Consider the following 26997-nt stretch of genomic DNA (forward strand, 5'->3'; position numbering starts at 1 on the left):
ACACACAAAAAGATAAGCATGCTAGGGGATAGATGGGGTAATTAACTCGACGGGCAGACTCTTTCACACTACACACATCTATCAAATCCTTGTGTTGTACTTCTGTAAGTATGCTAAAATTTTGTCAGTTGTACCTTGGTGAAGCTGAAAAATATTAATTCAATATTTTAGAAAAGTCAAAAGTACTGCAAAGAGTCATGATAAGCAAACATCAGCATTTGACATAAAGACACAGTCCATCCATATTACTAATGTTTCCTTTTGCCTCGGCTCCTGTGTGGCTCCACCAGCCTCTGGTCACATGAAAGTAAAAGGTTTGAGACGTGGGGTGATATTAAGCCTTTAGCAAATTATTCTAACGCCGTCTTTCACACCTTTGATCCGCAGCTTTCTCGTGGGCCATGATTGCAGGCTATGAATGTGTGCTGTCATTTTGAAAGTTTTTCTGACGTGATTTCCAGAATACTGTGGTATTCATCTTTTGGGTTATGCCAGGATGTTTCATTTCATCTTTAGGATGAAATATAAGTTCCTATTAAAAGCTAGTTATTTTTTTATTTCAAAAATTTGAAGAGAATAAACACAAAATAAATTATAGCAGGTCAAATATGGGGTAGAAAAAACAATCCAAGAATATTTTGAGTCAATATTTACAGTATTTAAGTAGATAAATCTGTATTTACTCCAGGAACTGGGCTTGGTATTTAATTTGGTGAGATGTGTCTTGATTAGAAAGTCCCCACTTCCAAAGCTCCTTAAGATTGGGGAATAAAGAGCCCTGTAAGGATTCTAGGTCATCCCTCAGGGTCCCCAGGATCCTACCCCCTCTCCACTCTTTCTTCCCCATCTCCCCGAAAGACTAGCTCACTTTGCCACCAAACATTGGAAAGAGAGCTCTCTCTATGCACGCATTTGCTTTGGCAACCCTGGAGAAAGTACAACAGCCCTCATGGAGTCCAGTCCCTGGGTGACAAAGGACAAAGAGATCCCCCAGCAGCCTCTAGTTCACAGAGGCACTTCTTTTCAATCCCTTATTGAGCCACCAGGGGAGGACAGGAACGAGCTTCTCACAGTCCCAGGGCCAGTCTCTCTACACAGCCCACAGAAATTTCTCCCGTTAGTGGACTTTGCTCTCTCCCAGGTTGAGAAATAAAAGATTCTTTTTAAAAGCTGACTGTCAAAATGAGGTACATTCATCAATGTGCAAAACCACAGGCAGGCAGTGAAGGTCACAGATTCAGGATCAGAGGCCCAGACTCAACCCACGGTTGGGGGTGGGAGTGAGAAGGTAGCTCATTGCTGGGACTGTTTATTTTTCTTCCCATGAGCCAGACCCGGAGAGTCCCCAGGAGAAGGGCACATCCTTCCTCTGACTGGCTCACAACCTGGAGGGACAGAGAGAGACTAACCCAACCACCTCAATACTGTGGGTAAGAGCTTGACCCAAGGTGGCTAAGATCAGGGGCATGGGTGGGAGACCCCAGTGGGGATATCAGAGAGGATTTCCACCTCTTGAGAAGACATGTGAGTGCTAGCAGCCCCAGCAGCTATGCATTGCTGGGAAATCCCTTGTCCAATCTCCGTTCCCTCCCTCTTAGAACCCATCAAAACCTCTGGCTCTTACTGGCCAGTTGTAAGGACCTGGCACCCAGTAGGTGTGCGCTTCCCACCGGCCCATCCTGACAGTGTTTCCCATAAGAGATATTATTTGGTGCTATCAATCCGATGGCAACTGTGTATCAAGAGAAGGGTGAGTCCTTGTTTTAAGGTACTTTTTAGCAACATCTGGCTCTGTTGGACTCTGCCTACCAAGTAGTTGCAGAGATTTGGCAAAGAAGGAAAAGAAAAATCCATCTTATTTTCGTGGTGGCTTAGAGACTCTTATTAGCGAGTGCTACTGAATGCCACATAGCCCCTGGTGATGCTTTTGTTCTTAAGTAATTTTTCTTCTCAGTGTTGTCTTCTTTTCATGCCGCTGCATCCCAGGACTTGCATTTCTAATGACTCCAGCATTTCCAGCACCACTGAAACAGTATCATGACAAGCAGCTCCTCAGATGGCTCATAAATAAGAGGAAAAGCACAAAGCTGTGTATCTTTGGCAGAGATTGGTTCAGATATTGCAAATTCTTTGAAAAATCGACACCCAGCCCCAAAGAGATCAAAATGGAGACACTTGCCTCCTGCCCTGCCCCAAGGATCTCTGTGCATCCCTCTCAGTGTTTTTCTGAGCTTTCTCTGGATCGCCGTGCTTATTGAAACAATAAGTAAGAAACACCTTCTTGTTTCTCTATGGTTCTGTGTTTCATGTTTTATGAACAGAGGCTCATGTGTGTCTTAGACGAGGTATCAGACCATGGCGAAGGCACAGTGAAATGGGGTAAACAGCTGGGGCGGCCAGCAGGTCACAGCCCATCACTTGGGGCCAGTGCAGTCATTAACCCAGTGGCTTCTCAGGAACATCAAAGGCACGTCATTAAAGGCCTCTCCCAGATCAGAGTTCCTGCATTTTTCTAAAAAGCAGAAGAGTCTGACCTGTGGTGGCGCAGTGGGTAAAGCGTCGACCTGGAAATGCTGAGGTCGCCGGTTCGAAACCCTGGGCTTGCCTGGTCAAGGCACATATGGGAGTTGATGCTTCCAGCTCCCCCCTTCTCTCTCTCTGTCTCTCACTCCTCTCTAAAAATGAATAAATAAAATAAAATAAAATAAAATAAAAAGATAAAATAAAAAGCAGAAGAGACTTTCCTGCCAACCTTTTGCGATGAAGACAGGATAGATAGAGTTGCTTGCCTCTGATAGTTTTTAATCATCTAGAATTCTATGAGTACCATTCCAAAAATTGAGCATTAGAAACTCCACTAATTTAATCTCTCAAGGTGTAGACCAGGGGTCCCCAAACTACGGCCCACGGGCTACATGCAGCCCCCTGAGGCCATTTATCCTGCCCCCACCACACTTCCGGAATGGGCACCTCTTTCATTGGTGGTCAGTGAGAGGAGCATAGTTCCCAATGAAATACTGGTCAGTTTGTTGATTTAAATTTACTTGTTCTTTATTTTAAATATTGTATTTGTTCCCGTTTTTTTTTTGTTTGTTTGTTTGTTTGTTTTTACTTTAAAATAAGATATGTGCAGTGTGCATAGGGATTTGTTCATAGCTTTTTTTATAGTCCGGCCCTCCAATGGTCTGAGGGACAGTGAACTGGCCCCCTGTGTAAAAAGTTTGGGGACCCCTGGTGTAGACATTCATGTCAGAAGAGAACTTTGGCTGTGTTTTCTTCTTTTTCAAAAGATGGTTAAAAATAAAATGATGGGTCTTTTCAATGACAGGTACATTAATTAACCCTTACAGTTCTTCCTCATTTGTCCCTGCACTGCTCTCACCTAGCAAGACCCGAAGGCTGAGCTTCTGCCTCAACACCACACTCTGCCCCTAGCATTTCTATTCTGACCTTCATGGTAATAGAAATAACTAGCTTTGCTATCATTTTGGGAGGCCATGTTTAGGGATTTTGTCTTCTTGAAATTCGTTTTATATTTTATCCTATAGTCATGTTTTTTAATTAGTATTTTCTACCCTTAATTTTTTTCTTTGTGTCAATGTTCTTTTTAAATAATGCTGTTTTACTCGTACATATAGAGCAGGCAGACAGCTGTCAGGGTGGGGGCTGGGTGAGAGAGGTGAAGGGGTTGAGCAAAAAAGGACAAAAAACAAGAAAGAGAGAGAGAGAGAGAGAGAGAGACATGGACACAAACAACAGTATGGAGACTGCAGGGGCGGGGTGTGGGGAGGAGGTGGAGAAGGGCACAGGGGTGATAAATGTGATGGACAAAGACTTGAGTTGAGGGGGATGAAATACAATATGGAGTAGAGATGTGATGTAGAATTGGGCACCTGAAACCTGGATAATTATATTAATTCATGTCACTCCAATAAAACGTAAGTAACAATATAACTACCTCATCAGTTTGTGAGAGTTAAATGAGATTTAAAAAGCAAAAACAGTCAAATAGTGTTGATCTGGTCCCTAAAATAAAAATGACTGCAAAATAATAGTAAAAGAGGGCTGCCCTTTTCTTTCCCATTGTATTCAACTGGCAGGAAGATACGGTAACGCAAGCACGTTGGGCTCAGCAGCTGGGAGACCAGAAGGAACCCCAGCTCTCATGCGTGGCCGAATCACTGTGAACAAGTGATTTCACTCATATCTTGGCCTCTTTATATGCTCAGCTTCTTCTTCATGAAGGACAAAATTAAATTAAATTAAATTAAATGTGTATCTCATGTGGCTACTATGAGAATCCAAAGAAAGGATATCAGTATTTGTCACCATTGTTTTCATAAAGTAAGCAGCCTCTACCTGTTAGTTACGAAGTTATTAATTTCAGTTGACATTTCCTGGGCCCCTGATCCTGGCATGGATGTATTCTATGTGTTCGGTACCAACCACAGCTTGTATTTTTCCTGAAAAGAGAAGTCACAGGAGGAGGGTGGAATGATGGCCAAAGGAAGAGTGTGGAAGGAAGCTGGGAGGGCTGAGCGGCCGCGGCACAACTTGTGTGCCTCTAACTCAATCCACAGACACTCCAAAGAAATGCTTATTCATCCAGCCCCTTCCTTCTTTGTCCTTCCTTAGATTATTCTCAGAATAGAGGCTGTTGGTATAAAGGTCAGATGCTTTTTAGAATGGCTGCTGTGATTGAACAAAAGACAATAGGCTTTCAGACAAAGACATAGATATTCACTATTACTTCTCCCGGTCTACACAGGAGGTACCAATTCAAGCAGGGCAAAAAAAAAAGACAGAGGAGATTTGCTCTCTCCTGTCCCAAGAAGTTATGACTGACCAGTCAAACACCAAGGGAAATAAAGGAGATAGACAACTGTCAATAAAAGATAAATGTAAATGCAGAATCCAAGACATGCCAGTGAACTACCTCATTTAAGGGCACATCTACTTTATATACAGATGGTGAGAAAGAAAACCAACAGGCACGGCCAGTTTTCTAGAGCTAAATGAAATCTATTCAGTATCACTGTGAAAGCACCAACCCTGCTCATCCCCCCTAGAATCGTGTGATTTGGGGGGAACTTCTATATTTCAGAGGCCAGAGAAGCTGACGTAGGATCAGAAAATCCACAGGTAGTTTCCCCAAATTACAGAAATTCGCCACAGAGAAAAAGACCCAGTTTTGCTTTGCTTTCAACATTAACACCAGCATTGCATTCCCCCATCTCTTCCCGAACGCTGCTACTAAAGCACAGTGCTGGGTACAATCAAAGGAAGGCAAAGCATGGGCCCACAGAAAGAAAATGTCCCTGTGGCCAGGAGAATCGTGCCCTGCCAACCCCTACACAGCCACCCAACCTGGGCATGAAATGGTTAGTCACCATGGTCAGGTGGCTCCACCATGGTCAAGCCAGTCATGATCTACTGAACACAACTTCCTCACCAGGGGAACAAAAGAATGAGCAGGAGAGGAAAATACACAACCAAACCCACTGTGCAACAAGAGGAGCCACGCTTAAGGCTGAGTCAACGATGATGCTTACAGGTTTGGCAAAGACATTTTCCTATTTTGCACCAAGGCATTATTAGGCACTTTCTCTGCAAATGCAAACCGCTTAACACTTCTATGGCAACAACCTGTGAGGTGGATATGACAACTATCTCAATTTGATAGAGAGAAGACTTCAGGCACAGAGAGGTTTGGCAACATACCCAAAGACCTAGAGCAGCTAAGTGAAAGAGATGGAGTTTGAATCCGGGCAGACTGGCTTGGAAGTCAGCACACTTGCCACACTGGCTTGGATAATAGAAGACCTAACTTTGACACCCCCTCTGCCACCAACATCACAGATGATTTATGCCTCGGTTCGTTGGGTGGCAGAGGGGGAAGCATGCCTCCTGACTCTCCTCATTGTGGAAAATCATGACATCCCACAAAATCCAATGCATGAAAATGTTTTCCTACAGCAGTAGGAAAACGGGTAAACACACTTCAAAGGATTCTCGAGAACCCTGGCACCACATGTTGCTAGGTTCAGCACCCATTCTGACACCGTGTCACCCAAATCTGCAGCTGTGACCTGCACCTGTGAGGTCACGGCTCCAGGACCATGCGGACAGCTCTCGCTCGGTGATCGCTCTGCCTGGGTGTCCTGCCAGGTGTTTCACACACTTAACCAGCTTCACGGGCTCTCGTCCATATGCCTTTCCTATGAGAGCCAAAGCTCTGCCCTCATGCGCTGACTTCCCGTGATGGGGAGCAGATGCTGACTTGGCATGCTGGCTACCCAGCGTACTCTTCCAAGACGGGGTGTTTCAAGGCTGCAGAAACTACAGACTTTCTTTTTTGGTAATAAAGAAGCAGCCAGGGTTTTTTCCTCCACTCAACTAAAACAAAAATAGCTTCAGGACATGGCAGAAGCCTGAGGTTGTATACTCTTCCAAGGAAGGGGAATGGTTTGTCCTAAATCAGCTGTCACAACTCAAGCCAATTGAGACACAGATTAGAAATCAGGGATAAAGGTTACCTGGCCTATTCGATCAGCTGCTCCCTGGGAAGGCAAATTTTCCAGCCCTCTCCCCACAAAAACAAAATACACACATACCACCACCTCCACCAGCACCATCGCCTTCATGACAAATATGTGCTCCTTATTTTATTTTCAGATCTCTCCAAAACCCAGAACATAATTTGCTGGAAAATAACCCCTGTTATAATTCGGTTGAAGGTGGCCTTCTAGGGTTGGGGCTGAAGCTTCTGCCCTGGGATGCTACACATCTGCACTCATTGACCTTGACTTCCTATGCTGAGGACTCTCTACTTCCCAAGCACGCAAATGTTTCTTTAATGGAACAGGCCTAAGACATCTGCCCTCTGTGTTCTCTGACATGGCACACATAGGAGAGAAGGTGAGGATGGAAGATGAGTGTAGGACAAAGACCTCAGGACAAAACAGGCCACTGAAGCGTTCATCTGAGTGAACCACCAATGCTCAGTAAAGACATTTGGGACAGAAATTGGGTGGATTTTTCACATGGGGGTTATAATTTAGCATTTACATGGTCTTTGAAAATATACACACGTTCCAAGTGGTTTTGAATCAATTTAGTTACAACAGTCCTGCAAAGGCAGCCAGCATCACCTAGCTTCTTGTTCAAGCATCCTGCTAAATGGGCTCCCTGTCTATCTATCAGTCTGTCTGACTGTCTGCCTGTCTAACTATATATCTATCTCTTTTCCCACTAAGAGCAATCAGACAGCCCCATCCTTACCCAGGTGTGCAGGAGAAGAAAGGTCAGCCTCATGACCATGTGACCCATGTAGTTACACAGGGCATCTGGCTTAGAAAGAACCTCAGCTTGATTTAATGCTCTGTCATCATTGCCATGAAATTCTTAATAACATTGAACACAGAGTCCCACATTTCTGTTTTTTTGTTTGTTTGTTTGTTTGTTTGAATTTTTCTGAAGCTAGAAACCAGGAGAGACACTCAGACAGACTCCCGCATGCGCCCGACCGGGATCCACCCAGCACGCCCACCAGGGGGCGACGCTCTGCCCACCAGGGGGCGATGCTCTGCCCCTCTGGGGCATCACTCTGCCGCGACCAGAGCCACTCTAGTGCCTGGGGCAGAGGCCAAGGAGCCATCCCCAGCGCCCGGGCCATCTTTGCTCCAGTGGATCCTCGGTTGCGGGAGGGGAAGAGAGAGACAGAGAGGAAGGAGAGGGGGAGGGGTGGAGAAGCAGATGGATGCTTCTCCTGTGTGCCCTGGCCGGGAATCGAACCCGGGACTTCTGCATGCCAGGCCGATGCTCTACCACTGAGCCAACCAGCCAAGGCCCCACATTTCTTTTTTTTACGGCCCTCACAGATTGGGTCATCGGCCCTGACCCCGCTGCCCAAGTTCCAGCTCACTCAGACTTCTCCATTCTGTCCGAGCTACTGTCCGCTCAGAAGGGGTTTACTGCCGAGGTGGATGGGCAGATGACCACAGTTTTGCTTGCTTTTAGATTGGCTCATTTCAGAGGATCTGCTTGACTCCTCAGTTCGTGTCCAGCTTCCTTGCGTAACACTGAAGGGACACAGGAATGGGGGCAGGGTCCCCTGAGGGCACGGCTTATAGTTCTAAAGTCACATTACTCTGCATTTGTATTTTTGTAATGTGGGAATTCAAAATCCGCATCCCAAATCCAACCGTGGGGGAGCTCTCCCCTGAACTTCAGCCAAATCTAACTATCAGTGAGAACTCAGCAAAAATGATGACAGGGAAAGTCACAAAACAGTACCCAGAAAATGAAGCAAATCTCCTTTGAAGATGGGGAAAATTAAATCTAGATGAAAAAATAAATGAACTCACAGGAGGTATTTGGAGGAAGTGCTTGACAAATTGTTACGTCTATTTTAAGAAGTTATCTTCAAGAAGAGGTAAAATAGCCCACATTTCTGAGGTATAGAACACCGCCAGGCAATGTTTGCATTGTGACACTATATTACCTCTGGTTCTAACGAGTAGGACTCTGAAGATTAACCGTCAGTTATGGTGACTATTCCTCAATCAGTACTGTACGGAGCCCCTGCTTTTGTCAGTGTTGACTTCATTGGGAAGGTTTTCCTGAGAACTCCTTCCCCTCCTTGGGTCTGCACAAGGACATCAGCCATGCTTCCCTAGTACTTGATTGGCACACTGAACAGAGCTGTCCTCTGCATGGACCCTGTACTCCAGTGAGTATCATATGATACCGTTTCCCCCACCACCCTAGAAAGTCCTTGAACTGTAAAAACCATGTCTTACTCATTCACCAGCACAAACTCCAACATAAAATGGTTTCTCTATCCATGTGAGTTGAACAGTATGTGCTGGGACATGAAAAGGGACAGGAGACACAGTCCCTTTCCTTTAAAGTATCATGATTTAGAAGGCAGAGAGAAACGTGACTAACAACATAACTGATTACCAATTGTGCATACGATGATTTTTACCCTAGAAAGGGCCACCACTCCCTGGGAACGTGTTTTATAAGAGTTTCATCTGGGAGTTCAAAGTGCTCTTTTTTATTCAAGCAGAGCCATGGAAGAAGGTAAGGGAAGGAATGGAGGGGACTGGTGTAAACGCAAAGTCGGGGAACTCTGCCTGACAAGGCAGAAGAGAACTCTGTCCACAGGGACTTAGCAAGAGGCTCAAAGGAGCAGCAGTCCCAACGTCGGCCATCCTCCCCATGTGTGACTCGGTCAGGAGGCCCAGGCAGGCAGCGTGGACACCTAAATCTCTGAAAATAAAGCAGAAGACCCGGTGAAGGAAAGAATGATTTTGTCAAGGCTTCAGTCATCGTCCTTTTTCTATTGGAGAATAATAAAAAATAAAAAATTCCAGGACAATATTATTTTTAATATATTTCATGTCCAAGCCCTAAACGGAATTGGGACAAGTGGAAAAAAAAGAATGTGGGTTGTAGAGAGGATGTGACAGAAAATGAGAAATATAATAGGATAGGAATTGTGTAAGTGAAACCTAGATGGGCTTTTCCTCAGGAAGCTCTGTGATTTTGTACAAGATTAGCCTTTGGGCACTCACTTCCCTATTTTAACATGACTATTTTGAATGAAATGACAAGGATGGCCTCCTTTAAGTCCCTGAATACTAAGTAAGATCATAGAAACAACAGTCTTTCCCTAGGTCAATGGCCTTTAAGCAGGCTGACTGCACCCCAGGGATGGGCAGGGCTACCATGTTTGGTTGCACAATTTGTGCCCAGCACAACCTCTGGGGGTGCCATTGGTATAAACCTCAGTATGATGGCACCCCTGGGGTTGTGAGATGCTGAATTCCCATAGCCATCCATGGTGAAGAGGACTTTAGAATTTCTATTTATATCTCATTAGGATCTCAGAAGATCAATTTAAAAAATTAGGTTTGATCAATAGCCAATATCTGGATTGATGCTGGCATTGTCCCTGGGTAGGTAGGGAAGAGTAGGAGTCCCACGACTGCAGAATGTCCAGGACACCCTCACTCTTGACCTGCTCTCAGAATACTGCCTAATGCTGCACTGTAGTTCCTTGTGCTCTGTGAGAAGATGTGTAGATTATACAGTCTACCTTTAACTAATCTTCCCACAGTGGGAAAGTGACTTAAAAAAATTCCTGCACAGTCACATGATACAACATCGATGAACCTTGGGGACAATATGCTAAGTTAAATAAGCCAGATACAAAAAGACAAATACCATGTGATTCCACTTAGATGAGGTAACTAGAGTCATCAGATTCATAAAAATACCAACTAGGATGGTGTTGACCAGGGATTAGTGGGACAGCAAGGAGGGGAGTTGTTGTTTAATGGGGACAGAGTTTCAGTTGTACGAGATAAAAAAATTCTAGAGATCTGTTTCTCAACAACATAAATAAACATAACACTACTGAATTTTACACTTAAAAATGGGTACAATTATAAATATTATATGTGTTTTTCTTTCGCTGCAATAAAAATATTCCTGCATAAAATTTTCACAGACTGAAAACAATACTTATACTGCCAACAAAAGCAACAAAAGAACAATGGAACGCCAACCAACCTTTTCCTATTAGAATTCTCCCTGAGCGCCAACAAGAGCTTAAAAACCAGTCATTGAATTAGTCTCAGAAAGAAGTGCAGTTACCAATACCACATGAATTATAGATTTCCATGCTTTTCCATTTACAATTAATTAACTTTCACAAGTACACAGTGTGTCTTGAAATTTTGGCGAGGGTTAATAAAGCCATTACAATTAGCAAGATATCTAAAAGAATGGTTTTCTTTATCATTCTTTTTTATCATTCTTTCATTTTTAAAATATTTTTGTACATTTTACAACTACTTATGGTAATACATTAGCACATACCTAATTTAAAAATAAATTTTAAAAATTTATTGTGCATGCATGCATGTTCAAAAATGTATCTTTTTAATGTTTATTGTTTGTTTTATAACTACACTTCATATATTAGCACATTAGCACTTATACATAACTTTAATATAAATTTTTAAAAGTTTGTTGTGTGTACATGTTTAAAAATTTTTCCTGAGAAGGTACACTACCCAAAACTGTAGAGATGACTATTCTAAGGGAATGTGCCCCAAAATTAGACACCACTCCATTGTTCTGTCATGGATCTGTGGAAAGACTGATCAGATAGTTTACAAAAAGTTGATAAGCTTTGAATGTCCATTCTTAAATATGATATTTGTCAATGGTTATTGTTAAAACAATGACAGCTAATTGTGGGAAAGTCAAAGTGGGAATGGAGAGGATTGTGATCTCACAGGAAGAAGACAGAATCATACTTAGTCACCTTGAACTGTGTGGGGATATGTCCTATCGTATGCTGGTTTGAAGTTTTGCTTGTTGCTGCCTCCTTCTACAGTTTTTTGAAACAGAAGAGATACATTTTTTTTTTTTTTTACAGAGACAGAGAGAAAGTCAGAGAGAGGGATAGATAGGGGCAGATAGACAGGAACGGAGAGAGATGAGAAGCATCAATCATTAGTTTTTCGTTGCGACACCTTAGTTGTTCATTGATTGCTTTCTCATATGTGCCTTGACAGCTGACTTCAGCAGACCAAGTAACCCCTTGCTCGAGCCAGCAACCTTGGGTCCAAGCTGGTGAGCTTTGCTCAAACCAGATGAGTCCACACTCAAGCTGGGGACCTCGGGGTCTCAAACCTGGGTCCTCCGCATCCCAGTCCGATGCTCTATCCACTGCACCACTGCCTGGTCAGGCGAGATACAAATTTTAAAGGAGGGCTCCATGCCCTCACCCATCTTGGATGTGGGTGATTTTGTGTCAACACTGATGTCTACTGATGACCTCACACCCCGCAGAGACCGGCACCCTGGCTGCTCCGACGCAATTACACTCAGGCTCACAACTGAACCAGTTCATGATGTTGGAGATTTCTCTGCACAGCAAACAAGTGTGCGGACATGTGAAAAAGAAAAACCTAAGTATATTTGCAAGGCTCAAGAAAAAAGTTATATTTTTCTAACAAAACAGTAGATGTTGCTTAACAAAGAAATTAGGTACTTAAGAACCTTAAATTTTAAAACAAGTATCTTTTCTTAGTTTTTAAATATTGGAACCTAGTCACATGGTGGACAGAAAAGATTAGCTAAACAAAAGATCTTGGGAGAAAAAGAGGACGTATTTCCTTGTCCTGATTTTACATCTTGTTTTGTTAAGACAAATGCTAATGAAGATTGTCAACCTCTGGGGTCCTCTTTTCAGGCATTGTTTAAAATTAAAATAACTAATCACTTGGTTAGACTCTTGGCCAAGGCACAGGTGTGGTGATCGAGGACAGACGAGCATTTTTTTTGTCATGCCACTCCATGACAGCTGTGGATGTGAAAACCACATAACACCCGGGAAAGCCCAATCTCAAACCAGCGCAGGTGCAAACCCAGCTATCAAATCGTCACAAACTAGTATTTAAAAACTAACATTCGAAAGACCTTCCAAACCACTGAGTGAAGGATTGAAGTATGGATGACCAGAGGCAGTTCAGCCTTAGCAAAGTCTGCAGTGCCCTCACACTGGGGACAGAGACCTTCCAGAAAGAGAACTCCCCTCTTCTCCATTCTAGTTCCATTGCAATATGAAAATTGCTTCATTTGAATAGTTCACACATTTTGGCTTCTTTCCCCTTAGATGTTCTGCGGGATAGTTTTCAATTTGTGGATGATTACCTTCCTGCTTTATGATCCTAATTTGTCTTTCTTTTATTTATAAGGTGGCGGTTTAAGAGTAAAATATAAAATAATGGCATTTAGTGGGTGATTGATATTTCCACTTGCAATGTTATAAATATGGCCAAGCATTTCCCTTTCAGAAATGGAATGAGAAGTGATTCAGTGAGACTTCAAAGCATAAATTTAGGGCTATTTGCAAGCAGATTGATGCCTGGAATGTGTAACTTATGCTGAATTGTTCACGTGAATCAGCCCAGAAATGCATGCTGGTTTTATAGGTCTGGGCCATTGACGGGTGTGGCAAACTCACTTGGTTTATGATACAAAATAGTGATCAATAACATAGCCTCATACCCATACCCAAAGGGCACCTGCACCAAATTGAATGGGAAATGTTTCTCTATTCATATTTATACCTCGATTCTTTGGGGTAAGAGTGGTAAAGGGTTTTTGCCTGGAGATAACAAGGAAGAGGACACAGACCCTGTTAGACTGCACAGGGGAAGGTACACAGTTCAGTGTCCAACCTCCCAGCAGAGTAAACGCATATGAATTGTCATGTCTTCCTGTTTCAAATATAAGTTAATTTAAAATATTCAAATAGGCACATATAATTAATGTTTGTTTTAATTAATATCAAAATTGAGGATTCATTTTTAACAATTAATTATAATATTTAAACATGCCATTTGCTTTCTACATGCTTGATAGATCCTGCTTTCCACAATATGCCCGAATTTGCAGTCTGGCTGACTGTGACTCAGCGTGAGGAGCTATCTTACTGAAGATCTGCTTAGTTTCTCTCTGATTCCCCTATGAGCACAGCCAAATTGGTTTTCTATTTCAACAGAGCCAACTGTTTTCCAAGGCATTCACGGGCTCTGCCTCACTCGCTACACTCCCTTTAGTTCAAATTTTATAGAACTCATCTCAATGGGGAAAACCCTGAACTACAGGATATTAGATTTCTCCACCCCTCCTCCAGCATCCCTGTTTTCCTTGTCATCTTCTCTAATATCAAGAGTTCTTTCTGTTGAGATCCTTCCCAGTGTTTCTCATTTCCTTTGCCTACCGTGAAAGCATGTGTTTTGCATGTATAACAATGCCTTCATTTCCAACATAGAAGAGTTTAAATGGACAAACGCAGGTTTCAGACCAGGAGTACAGAACAAAAGGCAGAACTTTCCCTTTTCAGACCTACCCAGGCCACACATCTTAACATTTAGAAAAGAGGATCTGGTCCATGGGTCACATTCACTGACAAATCCACACCCTGACATCCATGTATTCATCTGGTGACTAAACATCACCGAGTGCCAAACCAGGAGCCAGGCCTCGTGGATGACATAAAGTTGTCCCTGTCTTCAGGAAGTTCACCATCTAAATAGGATAATGCTAATAAACAAAATGTAACTTATAATACTTGCCATGGACTGGGTGTTTTCTATTTTTCCAAGATTTATATGCTAAAATCCTAACACTCAAAGGTAATGGTCTCAGGAGGTGAGGCCTTTGGGAGTTGAGTAAGTGAGGAGGATGGGGCCTTTGTGGATGGGATCAGTGCCCTTAAACAGGAGACCCCAGAGTCCCTCATCTCTTCTACCAAATGAGGACACAGCAAGAAGTCTGTGACCCAAAAGAGAGCTCTCACCTGACTATGGTGCACTTTGATGTTAGACTTCTAGTCTCCAGAACTGTGAGCCGTAAATTTCTGTTGTTTATAAATCACCCAGCTATGGTATTCTATTATAGCGACCAAACTGAATAAGGCAACACGTTAACAGCATGACCTTTAATGCTGTGCTTTATTAAAATATCCATCAAATACAATATAAACCTGTGCATATGCATCCCACCAAAATCCTTCTTTTACCCAGTAGAAAGCCCTTTCCAGAAAGTCACTCAAATTAATGAAAAGCCCCAAGCTTGGCCTCATGATATTATTCATGTATTCAAAGAGTGCAGTGTACCCAGTGGATGGAGAATGGGACCATAGACAGATTGTGAATGCCTTCCACCTAGGAGAGCGCCTCTAATACAGCAGGACGGCAGAAATTAGAATTTTAAAAAATAATGCCGAGAGTATGCTCATCATAAATTCAAGACGATTTCCCTTTTCATCACAAAAGCCCATGTTTCCTTGTCATCTTGATCACATTATTACACTAAACCTTTAATAAAATCCACTGAGGCTCATTTATTCAATCTTTCTTCCTGAAAATAAAAAAATACATCTTGCACTTGTCCTTCTCAGAATTCAAAAGAGAAAAACAGCAAGAGCTCTCATTCTCACAGCATTCCTTAATGACATGCAGGATCAGGGACACAAAGTATACGGAGCCCGTTTGTCAGCCCCCCAAACGCATTTGTGGCTTAATTATGGTCTCTGCCCAGTTAGGAAGAGGTGCACTCCAAACCCAAGCTGTAATTGGTGCATTTCTAGACCTACCATCTCCAGTGAGAGTACAGAGAGTGTCTATCACTGTGTGATGCAGCAAAATCATATGGATCTTACTGAATCTTCCCATATCTTCACTGCATTATGCCTCCACATGAGGTTAAAACAACATGAGAAATTGAATTGTCATTTGACCTTCTGTTGTTAGGCCTTTGGGGCCAGTTGAAAAATCCACATTTTATGCATTTACCCTCAGAATCTGTGTCTACCTGACTGAAATGTACACTTCATTGCAAACCTAATCATCCACTATTAGCATGTCTTTAGTTCAGATTACATCATAGGAGGCACACAACTACAGTAATTCTCACTTTAGGTCTGTTACATCTTACTACGTGTCTCACCGATGGGTTACCCTCATGGCTAACATGGGTAAGCCCCAAAACAGTGTAACCAATGCCTACTTTTGACGAAAGAAAAATTCTGTCTTCTCTACGCCCCACCCCAAGATTTCAATGGGACTAGCCTCCCATCACAGTCTCTGTCCAGCACATTCCCTGCTCTCCTTTTTCTCTAGACATTTAATATATATAAGGCAATAGCTTTTGATTCTGTGCTAGGGACAGACATGTGGCTCCAAAGATGTGCCCTTAAATGTCCTTGGTGTGTTCAAACCACGCCTCTGACAGGCACAGTCCCTTCCTCATGGCCAGTCTGGGTGGAAGACGTGGTCCTAACCCTGGCGCTGAACTGCAACACCCTAGCCAAGCCCGTGAAAGAGAGGCACCCGTGACAGGAACGGAAAGATCAGGAGGATGCTTGCCCAGAGGGGTCTCAACTCTAATTAATAGCTGTCAACTGATGGATTATGCAACTGGGAGCTCCTCCACCCCCTCACAAACAAGCTGGCTGTGTATTGTTTTCAAATCAAATCTCCAAATGTTTCCCTTTGTGAATGAAAATTTTACTGCTGGCTCTCCTAAATAACTTCTTTCGCAAACCAACTTAAAAACAGACACCTGCCAAGAAAATCAGACTGATTATCATTGTTCATGGAACTACCTTTTTTCAAATTATACTAGATGACTAAACAAAGGGGCCTTTTTATCTTTCCTGTGCCTGGGGGTCTGGGGAGCACAGAGGCTGCATTACGTAAACTACTTGGTGGCCAGGAGTGCTGGTCTGGCTAATATACATAAGCCTGCATTTTGATCCCTGCTAAATTATCTTCCACTCATCTCGTACATTGCTCCAGGCACATCTGACATACTTTAATACTGAAATTTAAATTAGACGCCCCCACAAACCGCCTCCGCTCTCTCACGTTGCCCTAAATTTGGACTTGACTTTCCTTGCCATACTTGAGTTGCTCTTTTCAATCACATGTCATTTTCCCCCAAAAGCATTGTCACAGGGGATAAAGAAGGCATTGTGTTGTCAAGTCACCTGGTTTAAAGCCAGCTCCAGGCTGGAAGACCTGAAGGAGCAGAGCCCACCCCAGGGAGCATGTGGCCCTTGAAGGATCTCTCCACCTGGCTTGGCACATGCACTGACCCCAGGACAGCTGTGAATTGGGGAATCTGCAATGGGCCCTGAATCCAGACCGCTACAGCAGGAACTATGTATTTGCCAACTAGCCTCAAATAAATCAGTCAGAGGAAAGCTGACAGAATCCTCTGCTCTGACCCTTGCAGTAATGAGGTACGCAGGTAAGTAAAGGATCATGGGAAATCCATCTCTGCCTGAACATTATTAAAACTAGAAGCCACGTGTAATTCATCCAAAAAAAAAAAAAAAAAGGAGTGGGGATAAGGGGGGTAGGGGGGGTTCAGTTCTCTCCCCAGAAAAGAGCCTCTGTTCAACTTTATTAAATGTTTTAAGCAGATTTAAGTTTTAGTGGAAGGGCACATTCCCACTCTCCAAGGAGCACACCCCCAGAAACTGGGAGATCAGCCAGAGTGTTGGTCACTCAGCTGGTGGCTGGAGCATAAAGGCTGCATGTGACATGAGGGAAGAGGGCTACAGGAGGGGCAGGAAGGAGGAAGGTGCTGGAGCAGGAAGGGTTTGGTGGCAGTAAAGGGAGGTATGTGTGCTGTGGGACTTTATCAGTACTAAAGGCACGGAGGCAGAGAGTTCTTGCGGTCGTCTGCCATCTTGGCTGAGGGAAAGCTGAGGGTGGGGCTGCCCCACTTATACATCCAGCAGAAACAAGGGTGTGACCCTCATCACAGAGTGAGGTCTGGGATGTTTGATCTCTCCCAGGAGATTCAGAGTTAAGTGAGCACCTCAGAGCTGGGGCATTCTGGAAAGTTCATAAGTACAACACCGGGCAGGATGATGTCTAGCAGAAGGTGGGATGACCAAGCCAACAAGGAGGACAGCTGGCAGGAGGCCCGCCACTGGAGAAGAATCCCTGGCAAGCAACTTGATCAAAGAAAGGGGGCCCTGAGGCTCTGCTGGTTTTCAAGTCCTCTCCATATGAAACTAGTAAGTCGTATATAAAAACTCACTGCACAGAGCCATCCCTTCTTGTTGTGCGCGAGGTGAGCTGACACAGAGAAGCTTCTGGAATCTCCATAGAACCCAGCAAAAAGCCCCCACCCATGCATGTAGGAATGGAGGCCTAGATCTCATTTCCCTGTGTTTACTTCAGAACCCCCACCTCTTTCTCCTCAGCTCCCACCCTCCTCCTCCTCTTTCTCCTTCTCCAGCACCTGCTATGCAGAGAATTCCTTATGCACTTGGACATCAACATCCACCCAGCATTGCAGCCCAAGTCCTGGCTCTGCTGTTCAGCAGCTGGTGGCTTTGAACCAGTTGACCTTGAGCTTTTCTGTGCCTCAGTTTCCTCATCTGTCAAGTGGGAATAATACAAGGACCTACCTCAAAGAGCTGTTGAGAGGCTCAAATAAGGTAACGTGAGTGAAGTGCTACATGCCCAGCAGGGCACTGAGGTCACTGGGCCAGCGGGAGCTGATGTTTTGGTTACCACTGCTGTTGTTGGAAGGGTTTCAGCCTTTCCAGCTCCCCCCCCCTCCAAACACCCCCCTCCTCCTTGCTCAAGCCCTTGGCTCCATCCCAAACCCCACTCCTAAATTTTTATGAGGCTCTACCGGCTCTTTCTTCCCATCATATTTATATCAAAAGTCACCTATCAGAGATAAAAGCAGTGAAGAGACATTTTATTTCTGAAGTTGTTAATTTTAATCTAGAATTCCAAAAAAAGGATTACCCATCTGTCAAAAAAAAAATAGACAGAGAAGATAAAAGATGTTAGAAAGTAATTATTTAAGTGCCAACCAAAAGGACATGAATGGACTGTCTTAGTTGTGGAGTCGGATTAGAGGGGGGGTTACATGACCCAAATCTGCCCCCTTTGAAAGAAAAAAAAAAAGAATATGATCTTTTTATAAATAAATGAGCTATCAGCATGTCCCAACAAAATATATTCTGTATTAACATATTCAAAGAGTAACTTTCCATTTAAAATTGTTACTTCTCTTCTGCCAAGTCTCTCCCGTCTCAGAGCCACAGACCTAGACCCACAGACTGTTCCCAGTTCGTTCAAGTTGCATTTCCTTCCCTGGTCCCCCAAGGAACTGTAAATGTAGCGTGTACAGCCAGTGCTTCCCCATGCCGTGCAACGACACCCTTTCCCCACTGCTCTTCCTGGGAAGCCAGCTTTCCCTGATTGCCTGCCTGCTAGGTGTCCCTTAAAGCAAACGCAGGCAGAAAGTAGCACCAATCTTCTTTGTGAGAGACTCCCTTCTGAGGGCTAACACCCAAAGCACTTCCCAAAGTCACAATTAAATCAGAAGCAAACAATGCATGCCTTTCTCTTTCAAGTGGAATTTTTTAATAAGTTGCACACTTCACCAGTTTCTGCACTTGCCCTGGCAAAGCAAGCTATGAACAATGTTGGTTCTCAAAGCAAATAGTTACAAGGCTGACATGCTCTCCACCGCTGGGAAACACTTCACATTTTCTGAGACTGTGGAGGCCCCTCCTCCAACCCAAGTTTCCCTCTTCGAGTAGAAGTACCACTCACCTCACTCATGATGTTTTAAACGCAGCGCTGGTCCTGCCGCTCAGCACAGAGAACACTGCTCACGGGTCGCTATTCCACCGGTCCTGGCTTTTCTCTTAAAAAGGGCTGCCTAGTGGCATCATGCCTCCTGTAAGCCAATGAGATGCATGCACCTGTCTGAACGCCTGGCAAATATCTGAGAGCAAAAGGGCCACCTAGTGGAACAAAGAGGGAACACATGCCAGGGCGCTGCTCCAGATCCTGTCCCAAAGAGAAGGAAATGACAGATATCTTTTTAAAAAGTCAAAGCCAGAGAAATAAAGATTGTCACAGGTTTGCCACTGTTCACTAATTCAAAAAGTGCAGGATTGCAACACATGGAAAACACATTTTCAATGTCAGTGGGAAAACAGTTTGTTTTCCTTTTTTATGCAGTTTATATTCAATGCTGTATTAGTCTCAGGCATACAGGACAGTGGTTAGACATTTATATAATTCATGAAGCGATTCCCTCCAGTAATTCTAGTACCCACCTGGCACCGTACACAGTTATTACAATATTATTAACAATATATTCCCTGTGCTGTACTTTACATCCTCATGACTATTTTGTAACTGCCAATGTGTATTTCTTAATCCCTTCCCCTTTGTTACCCAGTCCCTCAACCCACCTCCCCTCTGTCAACCATCAGTCTGTTCTCTGTGTCCATGAGTCTATTTCTGTTTTGTATGTTTGTTTATTTTGTTCTTTAGGTTCCACATATAAGTGAAATCATGTGGTATTTGCCATTCTCTGTCTGACTTATTTCACTTAGCATAATGCCCGCCAGGTCATTCCATGCTGTGGCAAATGGTAAGATTTCATTCTTCTTTATGGTCAAGTAATATGCTATTGTATATGAATATATGTATATATGGCGATTCTTTATCCACTCATCTGTTGATGGGCACTTGGGTTGCTGCCATATCTTGCTGTTGGAACATTGTTGTCTTCAAAGGGAGCGCACTTCTGAAGCACAGTCATGTGCTCTGTCTCCTCCTTCCTTGTTTTCTGGGTACCGCCAGCTTTCCTTGCCCTTTGTAGCACGAATCTCAGCCACTGGAGTTGAGCATTTCCACTCTTTCTCCCTGATCCCAAATCCTCCAGCCTACTAATACCCCAGGCCCTTCATCCCTAGTTGAAGGGCGTGAGCAGGACGGGCACATGAACTTGGAGGATCACGCTGTGACAAGAGAAGAAAGGAGGTCCCCTAGCTTTATCTGTGGTTGTCATAGTTCCACAGCATTGGAAAGACTCTGTTTTGACTCTAGATTCTGCTGAAGGTCTGATAGCCTCATCTTGTCCAGCATCTATGCGAAGAGAGTTAGCCTTCTTGCCCAGTCCTGAACTCATGAGACCCTGAAGAGTCTTCACAACACCTAAGTGGACCCTTGACTTTCACAAGGCAGGGGCCACAAACTGGAGAATGTGGCCAACACAGAACTGAGATACAGGCCTAAGCACTTGGCAAAAGTATTTAGGGGACTTGGGGGTGGCACAAAGGAAGACTCAAGGAAAATTGGTGTCCTATTATCTGGCTGGTCCTGGGTCTGGCACGAACATTCAAGTGTCCTCTGACACCTTCTCCCACACCTGTGCCCCCTCCCTCTGCTCGCTGTTCGGGGAAGGGCACTACACTCCAACCCGGGAGCTCGGGTTAGCCCTCTTCTCACCCTAACTCAGATCCACTCACTATGGCCTCTTCCTCTGGACTTTCAGTCCTCCAGCCAGATGCGCACCAGGACAACCACACTCCTCAGGGACACCTCAGTAACTAACGAAAGCCACGTGTCTCCAGACAGGCACCACGGGCTGCCCAGGGAAACCGAGGCCAGGAGCCATTGTCCAAGCTGCTCAAACATGAGTGAGCATGAGCAGGAAGAACACAAGTTTCTGTGGCTTGTGGGAGCCAATCATCGTCATCTGTAACTACTTCATGTAGGAATTTGTCCATAGAAAGGCCTCTTCCAAAGGGAAGGTTGGTACATTGTTGTAATAACTCGTATTTTGCAGGGCTACAGAAATGGATTGCCTGTATTTATATACATCTATTTATACTTAGGTATCCCAACCACAAAACTCATTGGCAAGCTGTGAAGGATCTGCCAACCAGCACATCCTGGCAGCATCCTCCTTATCTGCATGCCTCCTCCCCTCCCTGCGCCAGCTGCACACATGGGAGTGCCCGGGCAGGGTGCCTTCAGCATCCCCCAGGTGGATAGAAATGGGAGAAGAGAAGGGGGCGGTCTGCAGATGTTCAAGAGGAAGGAGAACAGGCAGGGCAGCAGAGCCACACCCTTCCCAGGGGCCGCCTGTCTGGTTGAAGCTTGGAGGTGGAGGGTGAGACTCCCCAGGGGTGATGCTCAGAATCCCATGTTTGGTTTTGCAGGTTGTACTCAGGTAGAGGGGACACAGAGAACCAATCTGTGCAAACATGACATTTCTCATAATACAGATGCACATATCGATTTGCAATAGCTTGGGGCTTGGGAAGCAGTCAACAGTTTCTAGAGTTTCCAGGAGTGGAGACAGGATTGGAGATGTGCAGGCTGGACTGTGGCATTGCTGAATAGAGGACCCCATTATTTAAGACAAATCAGAGGCTTATAAAGGCCATGGAAGAGAGGATGGATGACACTATGGGCTGAATCGAAAACCCCAAATTCATACATAGGCAGAGCTCATTTTACCGCACTTCACAGATACTTTACTTTGTTCAACATGGAAGCAAGACTGTTGACCAGCAAAAGGATTAAGATTCACTGAAGGTTCAGATGATGGTCAGCATTTTTTTTTTAATCAATGAAGTATTTTTAACCAAGATAAGCACATGGCTTTTTTTAGACATAATGCTATTTGCATGCTTAATAGACAACTGTATGGTAGAAACAACTTTTATATGCACTGGGAAATCAAAAAGTTAGCGTGACTAATTTTTTTGTGTTGTGTTGATTTTGGAGAAGAACATGCAGAATATGGTTATGGAGGGGGACCCAGCTAAACGCGGGAAATCAGTGCCCACAGGGGATACACGTAGCACACGTAGCACGTGAGTGTGCCCCACATGGTTCCACATATGATCACAGGCACAGAATGTTCCACCCATTGTGTGCCAGCAGGTGGGCCCTCCGACCACAACTCCCGGCCCCATACATTCTCTGGGAGCAGTGGTGCCCCAACATGTCCAGCCATCAGACCAAGGATCAGAAAGACTCCCTGGACCTCGTCTCAGAATTCCGAGGGACAAGGATGGTAACTGGGAGGTCTTTAAACCTTTCCATGTAGGTCTAATAGGCAGTCAAGTGTGAGAATCATTACTTGAAGCAGTGATAGCATATACACGGATATATGGACACGCACACACGCACACACCCACATACCCACACTCACTCCTTCCAAACTTTCCCAATCTCCCTTTAGTATCTGCATTACCACTTCTGACTCTCACATGTACCAATCTTATTTAAACGGCTTTAACACATCCTATAACTTTCATCATATCAGACAAACATCATCATACACGGTAGATAGAGTTACAAACCTGAGCTTAGCACCTTCATCCTTGACATGAGCAATAGTTTTCCGCATGAACTTGGCAGAGTCTCACCATTCCTCAGTGTCTCATTTCCTCTGCTGGTAATGCAGAAATATTAAAACCTTGCATCTGCCAAGCTAAGCAAAAATATATACGCTAAACATATTGAACTGAGAAATAAATTTTGAAGGAACTGCAAGAGAATTCAATCTACACCTTCATATATTAGATGTTGGGGAATGCTTCAACCTTGCTATATAAAAGACAGGCAAGGCATTTTATAATTTATGAGAAAACATATAATTTAGGTAGATTATTTTCATCTTCTTGGAAGCATGATCCTGTCTGAAGGTATGGAGTTGGACCAGGCCATCTTTCAGGATTTCCCTTTGGGATTATTCAAAAGGACACTATATGAATGACCTGGAGCTTTGCCTCAGACTTACAACAAATGCATCACATGTGTACAGTCTCGGGACATGAGGGCTATAAAAAGCCACCCCCTTCTTCATTCTGCCACCTGCGCTTCTCTCCCTCTCCATGTGCTGCTATGTACACAGGCTACGTCACCCTCATCTCTGAGCTTCTTTCTGGACGGAAAGAAAACATGTCATCCTCCTAGAATGGTGGCTTCATGGCCCAGTGTTGCACTGGGCTCCTCCTTCCCTTCTGCCTTCACGGCTCCACAACCAGAGCCAATTATTGTCCCTGGGTGTTTATGCAGCCCCCACCCCAAGACTCAGCACTCCCCAACCTCATGGGGGCAGCAGTGGGCTCGTCTGATCTGCCACCTTGCTTTCCGCTGCTCTGAATTTTAACCCTACCTACAGAGTTTAGCGCTTTGCCAACCTCTGGGTGTCACGTGGCCCAGACTCTGGAGGTCACCCCATCATCTCTACAGATGTGGAGATGAACTGTAATTTCTAAAACTTTCATTTATTGCAATGTTTCATTCAGGGTCTGCTTCTTCACCTGCCTGACATCAGCCTCTTGCAAGAGGGCAAGGCCACCCTCCCTGCTCCCCCTCCATCACCACGCCTGGCCTGGAGCCCAGCACCACGTCAGCTCCAAAGCAACTCTCCAACAAGTATCTTCTCAGTTACTGAGTGTGAATCTTGCCATATCAAGAAAACCTTTTTTTTCTATAAAATTTGATTCGCTTTTCAAAGGCAACATGTAAGAATTTTCTTGTTTGAAAACGAGAAAACAGGATATTTCAAAATCTTTATGCCATCAGATTTTAAGCCAACTTTTTAAAACGTAAAAAAAATCTTTTCTGGCAAAACAGACCTGACTAAACTTAGATGACTGTTTGACTGTTTTGTTGCCTTTTAAAAGGAAAAATAGATTAATACAAATATTAAGCTGCGGCCTTCTAAAATTTTAGTAAATCATACCACAGGCCTGCCACTTAGTCCCCAGCCAAGATCGGTGCCTTCTCATGCCCTCAGTACTCCTGTGGTCACCTTTAACTGGCCACTCTGAATAATAGCTGTTAAAGATATTGAAAATGCATTACCATGAGCACTGGATTCTTCCTCTCTTTCTTTCTCCCTTCCCCCAACCTCATCCCTCTCTCTTACCTAAAATAACTGTGCTTACATATGCGACCTCCCTATCTCACCTTGACACTCAGCAAGGTCTCTCTTCTTAAAAAGGCACCAGCGAGTAAGAGAGAAAGGGGATGACTGACTCGGACAGGTCAAATCTGTCTGCCGCGGCTCTGTGGACCTCTGTCTTATCTCATCTTCCAATTTCTTCTGCTGCAGTCTTACCTGAAGCTATTACTATTTTTAAGGCTGTTTATAGATGAAAAGGTCATTTTATAAACTGCCGTCCCTTTTAGCCCAATTAAGTGCCCAAGCCTGTCTTCAGGGTAAGGACAGCCTGAATTGCTTGCAGAGCCAGCGAGTCAGTCACCTTTTCAACCCTGTCTTGGATGAAAAGGTCAGTGGATGTTTGTGTGCAAAGAGCCCTGGGTCTGATGCCTCAGCCCAGGTCCAGCGCTGAAAGCCACATTGCGGGCTTGCTGATAGGGTTCCAGTCTTGGAAGCCGGGACAGCTGTGCTTTGATTCCTTAGTAATTTTTCCCATGCTTACTTCCTACACTGGTAGGAAGTAAGTGACACAAGTCACTCTCCAATGACTGTTCCCCAAATTTCCAATCAGTGCAGAGCCAATCCACTTGTCTGGTGTTATAGGCTGAATTGTGTCTCCCCCAAATTTATACATTGAAGCCCTAACCTCCGATGTGATTGTATTTAGAGACAGGGCTTTTAATGAGGTTATTGAAGTTAAATGAGGTCATAAGAGTGGGGCCCTAATCCCATAAAACCAGTACCCTTCTAAGAAGAGGAAGAGACATTAGGTATGTGTGTGCACCATGTGAAAACATAGGGAGAAGATGGTAGTCTACAAGCCAAGAAGAAACCAGGCCTGCTGGCACCTTGATCTTTGAACTCCAGCTTCCAGAACTGTGAGGAATAAATCTCTGTTGTTTAAGCTCCCTGCCTATGGGACTTGTTATAGCTCAAGCAGACTTGAACATCTGGACTGTGACTAAAGTTCTTTCTGCTTAAGACACTGTGGTGAAGTCCCCAGCCCCTACCCCTTCAGTACTTAAGTATCCACTCCCTAGCTGCTGAGTGCTGATCCTGGGCCCAGCTCTCAACTCAGTCCCCTGGGAAGGATGCTCTCAGCCAAAGGGAGCTTCCCAGCTCAAAGCCAACAGGCCATTCAGGTGACACACCTACACTCAATTCATAATACAGGTCCACATCCAGGTAAGGCCTGGCCTTTCTTGTCCCAACTTGAAACAACCTTGCAAGGTCATCCATGCGAACTTCAAAACTTTCTGTGGGACCCATTGAGGCATTTGCTCTGCCTAATTACAGCCCAAGTCCCCCTTCTGCCCCACGCCACCCTTCACTCTCACATGGGCGTGACAACAGGGCACTCCCATTTCACCCTGCATTCTAACCTGCACCTTTGAGTCAGCTTCCAGGGGAGAGCTGACCCAGTCATAGCAGGGATGGAATATACCACATAGGTCTGGAACATTTCCATGAGGTATTTCCTTCCCCAAAGCAATAAGGAACGTGCTGGTGAGAGGGGTTTCAGTATAAAAGAGTAGCCTGGCAGCATCTACCTTCCTCAGGTCAGGACTGGTGGAAGCAAGAGGAAGCCAATACAGGGCCAGGCCTCCTGATAACTAGGGAATGGTAGGATCCAGAAATAATAGAGGCCAAGTGGCAACACTGAACTGTCAAATGCAAGATGGGTAAAATAATCATAATGAACGGGAAGGTCTGAGGGAGCCAGAGCATTATGTTGATAGTGTTAACAGAACACAGCACCATAAAGGCAAGAGAAAGGAGCTCAGCCTATATGAGTGGTTCCAAAGGAAGATCAAAGGGACCAACCCCTGTACTGGCAATGGCTGGAGGCATGTTTTTGGCATCACAAGTGGAAGGAGATACTTTTTTTATTGTTTCAACCTGGGGTGAGGGGAGTCTTACCAGTATCTAGTACGTAGAGACCAGGGATGACACTCAGTTCTCTACAATATCCTGAACAGTCCCCCACAACAAATAATCATCTGGTACAAAATGTCAATAGCGTTGAGGTTGAGAAACCCTAATCTGTACAAACACCTCTGTAGACGGATTTCTACAAATCTGTACAAAACTAAGGATGGATAGTCAGGTGGCTGAGAGCAGCCATTGCCATGCAAAGCCAGGATCCCTCACCCAGTTTGCAATCAGAGCCAGTTTTTAGGCTAAGCAGCAATTGACTGAAAGGGGGGACAGGTCCCCAGAGAAAACCACCCACCAGCATCATGGTCATTGTGTGGAATATTAATTTTCCCAGTTACTCTTCAAGAAAACTTGTGATCATTTTCTTGATGAACTGTACACTAAAAAGAGGAACACTCCCAAATTTGGAAGACAGTTACATACAGGGTCCAAGTGGAAATTAGGGACCCAGAACAGCCACCACTCTGTTAAATTGGAGGCACAGGGGAGCCAAGTGTAAATGTAATCCTGGCACAGGTTTGACATAAAGGGGGTCCGCTGGAAATAGACATATTCAGCACTTTAGACTCTCCACATTGGATGCATGGCCTGTGCCATAGAGTCTTCATGGTTGAAAAGACCAAGTACAAGCTCTGAAACTGCCTCCACCTCAGCCAAAGTGATAGTCAACAAAAACAATATCACATTCCAACAGAATAGCAGAGATTTGTGCCACACTTAAAG

The 26997-nt window shown here is 44.4% G+C and overlaps 1 protein-coding gene across 1 annotated transcript in view; it reads right to left on the minus strand.

Annotated features, from left to right (window-relative positions):
• Positions 1–19301, minus strand: part of PCP4 (Purkinje cell protein 4) — a 50062-nt gene extending 30761 nt beyond the window's left edge. Inside the window, exon 1 of the mRNA XM_066365923.1 lies at positions 19185–19301. Within this exon, the coding sequence (XP_066222020.1) occupies positions 19185–19193 (9 nt within the window). The 5' untranslated portion in view covers positions 19194–19301. The remainder of the gene's footprint in view (positions 1–19184) is intronic.
• Positions 19302–26997: the final 7696 nt, after the last annotated feature.

Source organism: Saccopteryx leptura, chromosome 2 (genome assembly GCF_036850995.1).
Source record: "Saccopteryx leptura isolate mSacLep1 chromosome 2, mSacLep1_pri_phased_curated, whole genome shotgun sequence".
Classification (NCBI taxonomy): Eukaryota; Metazoa; Chordata; class Mammalia; order Chiroptera; family Emballonuridae; genus Saccopteryx; species Saccopteryx leptura.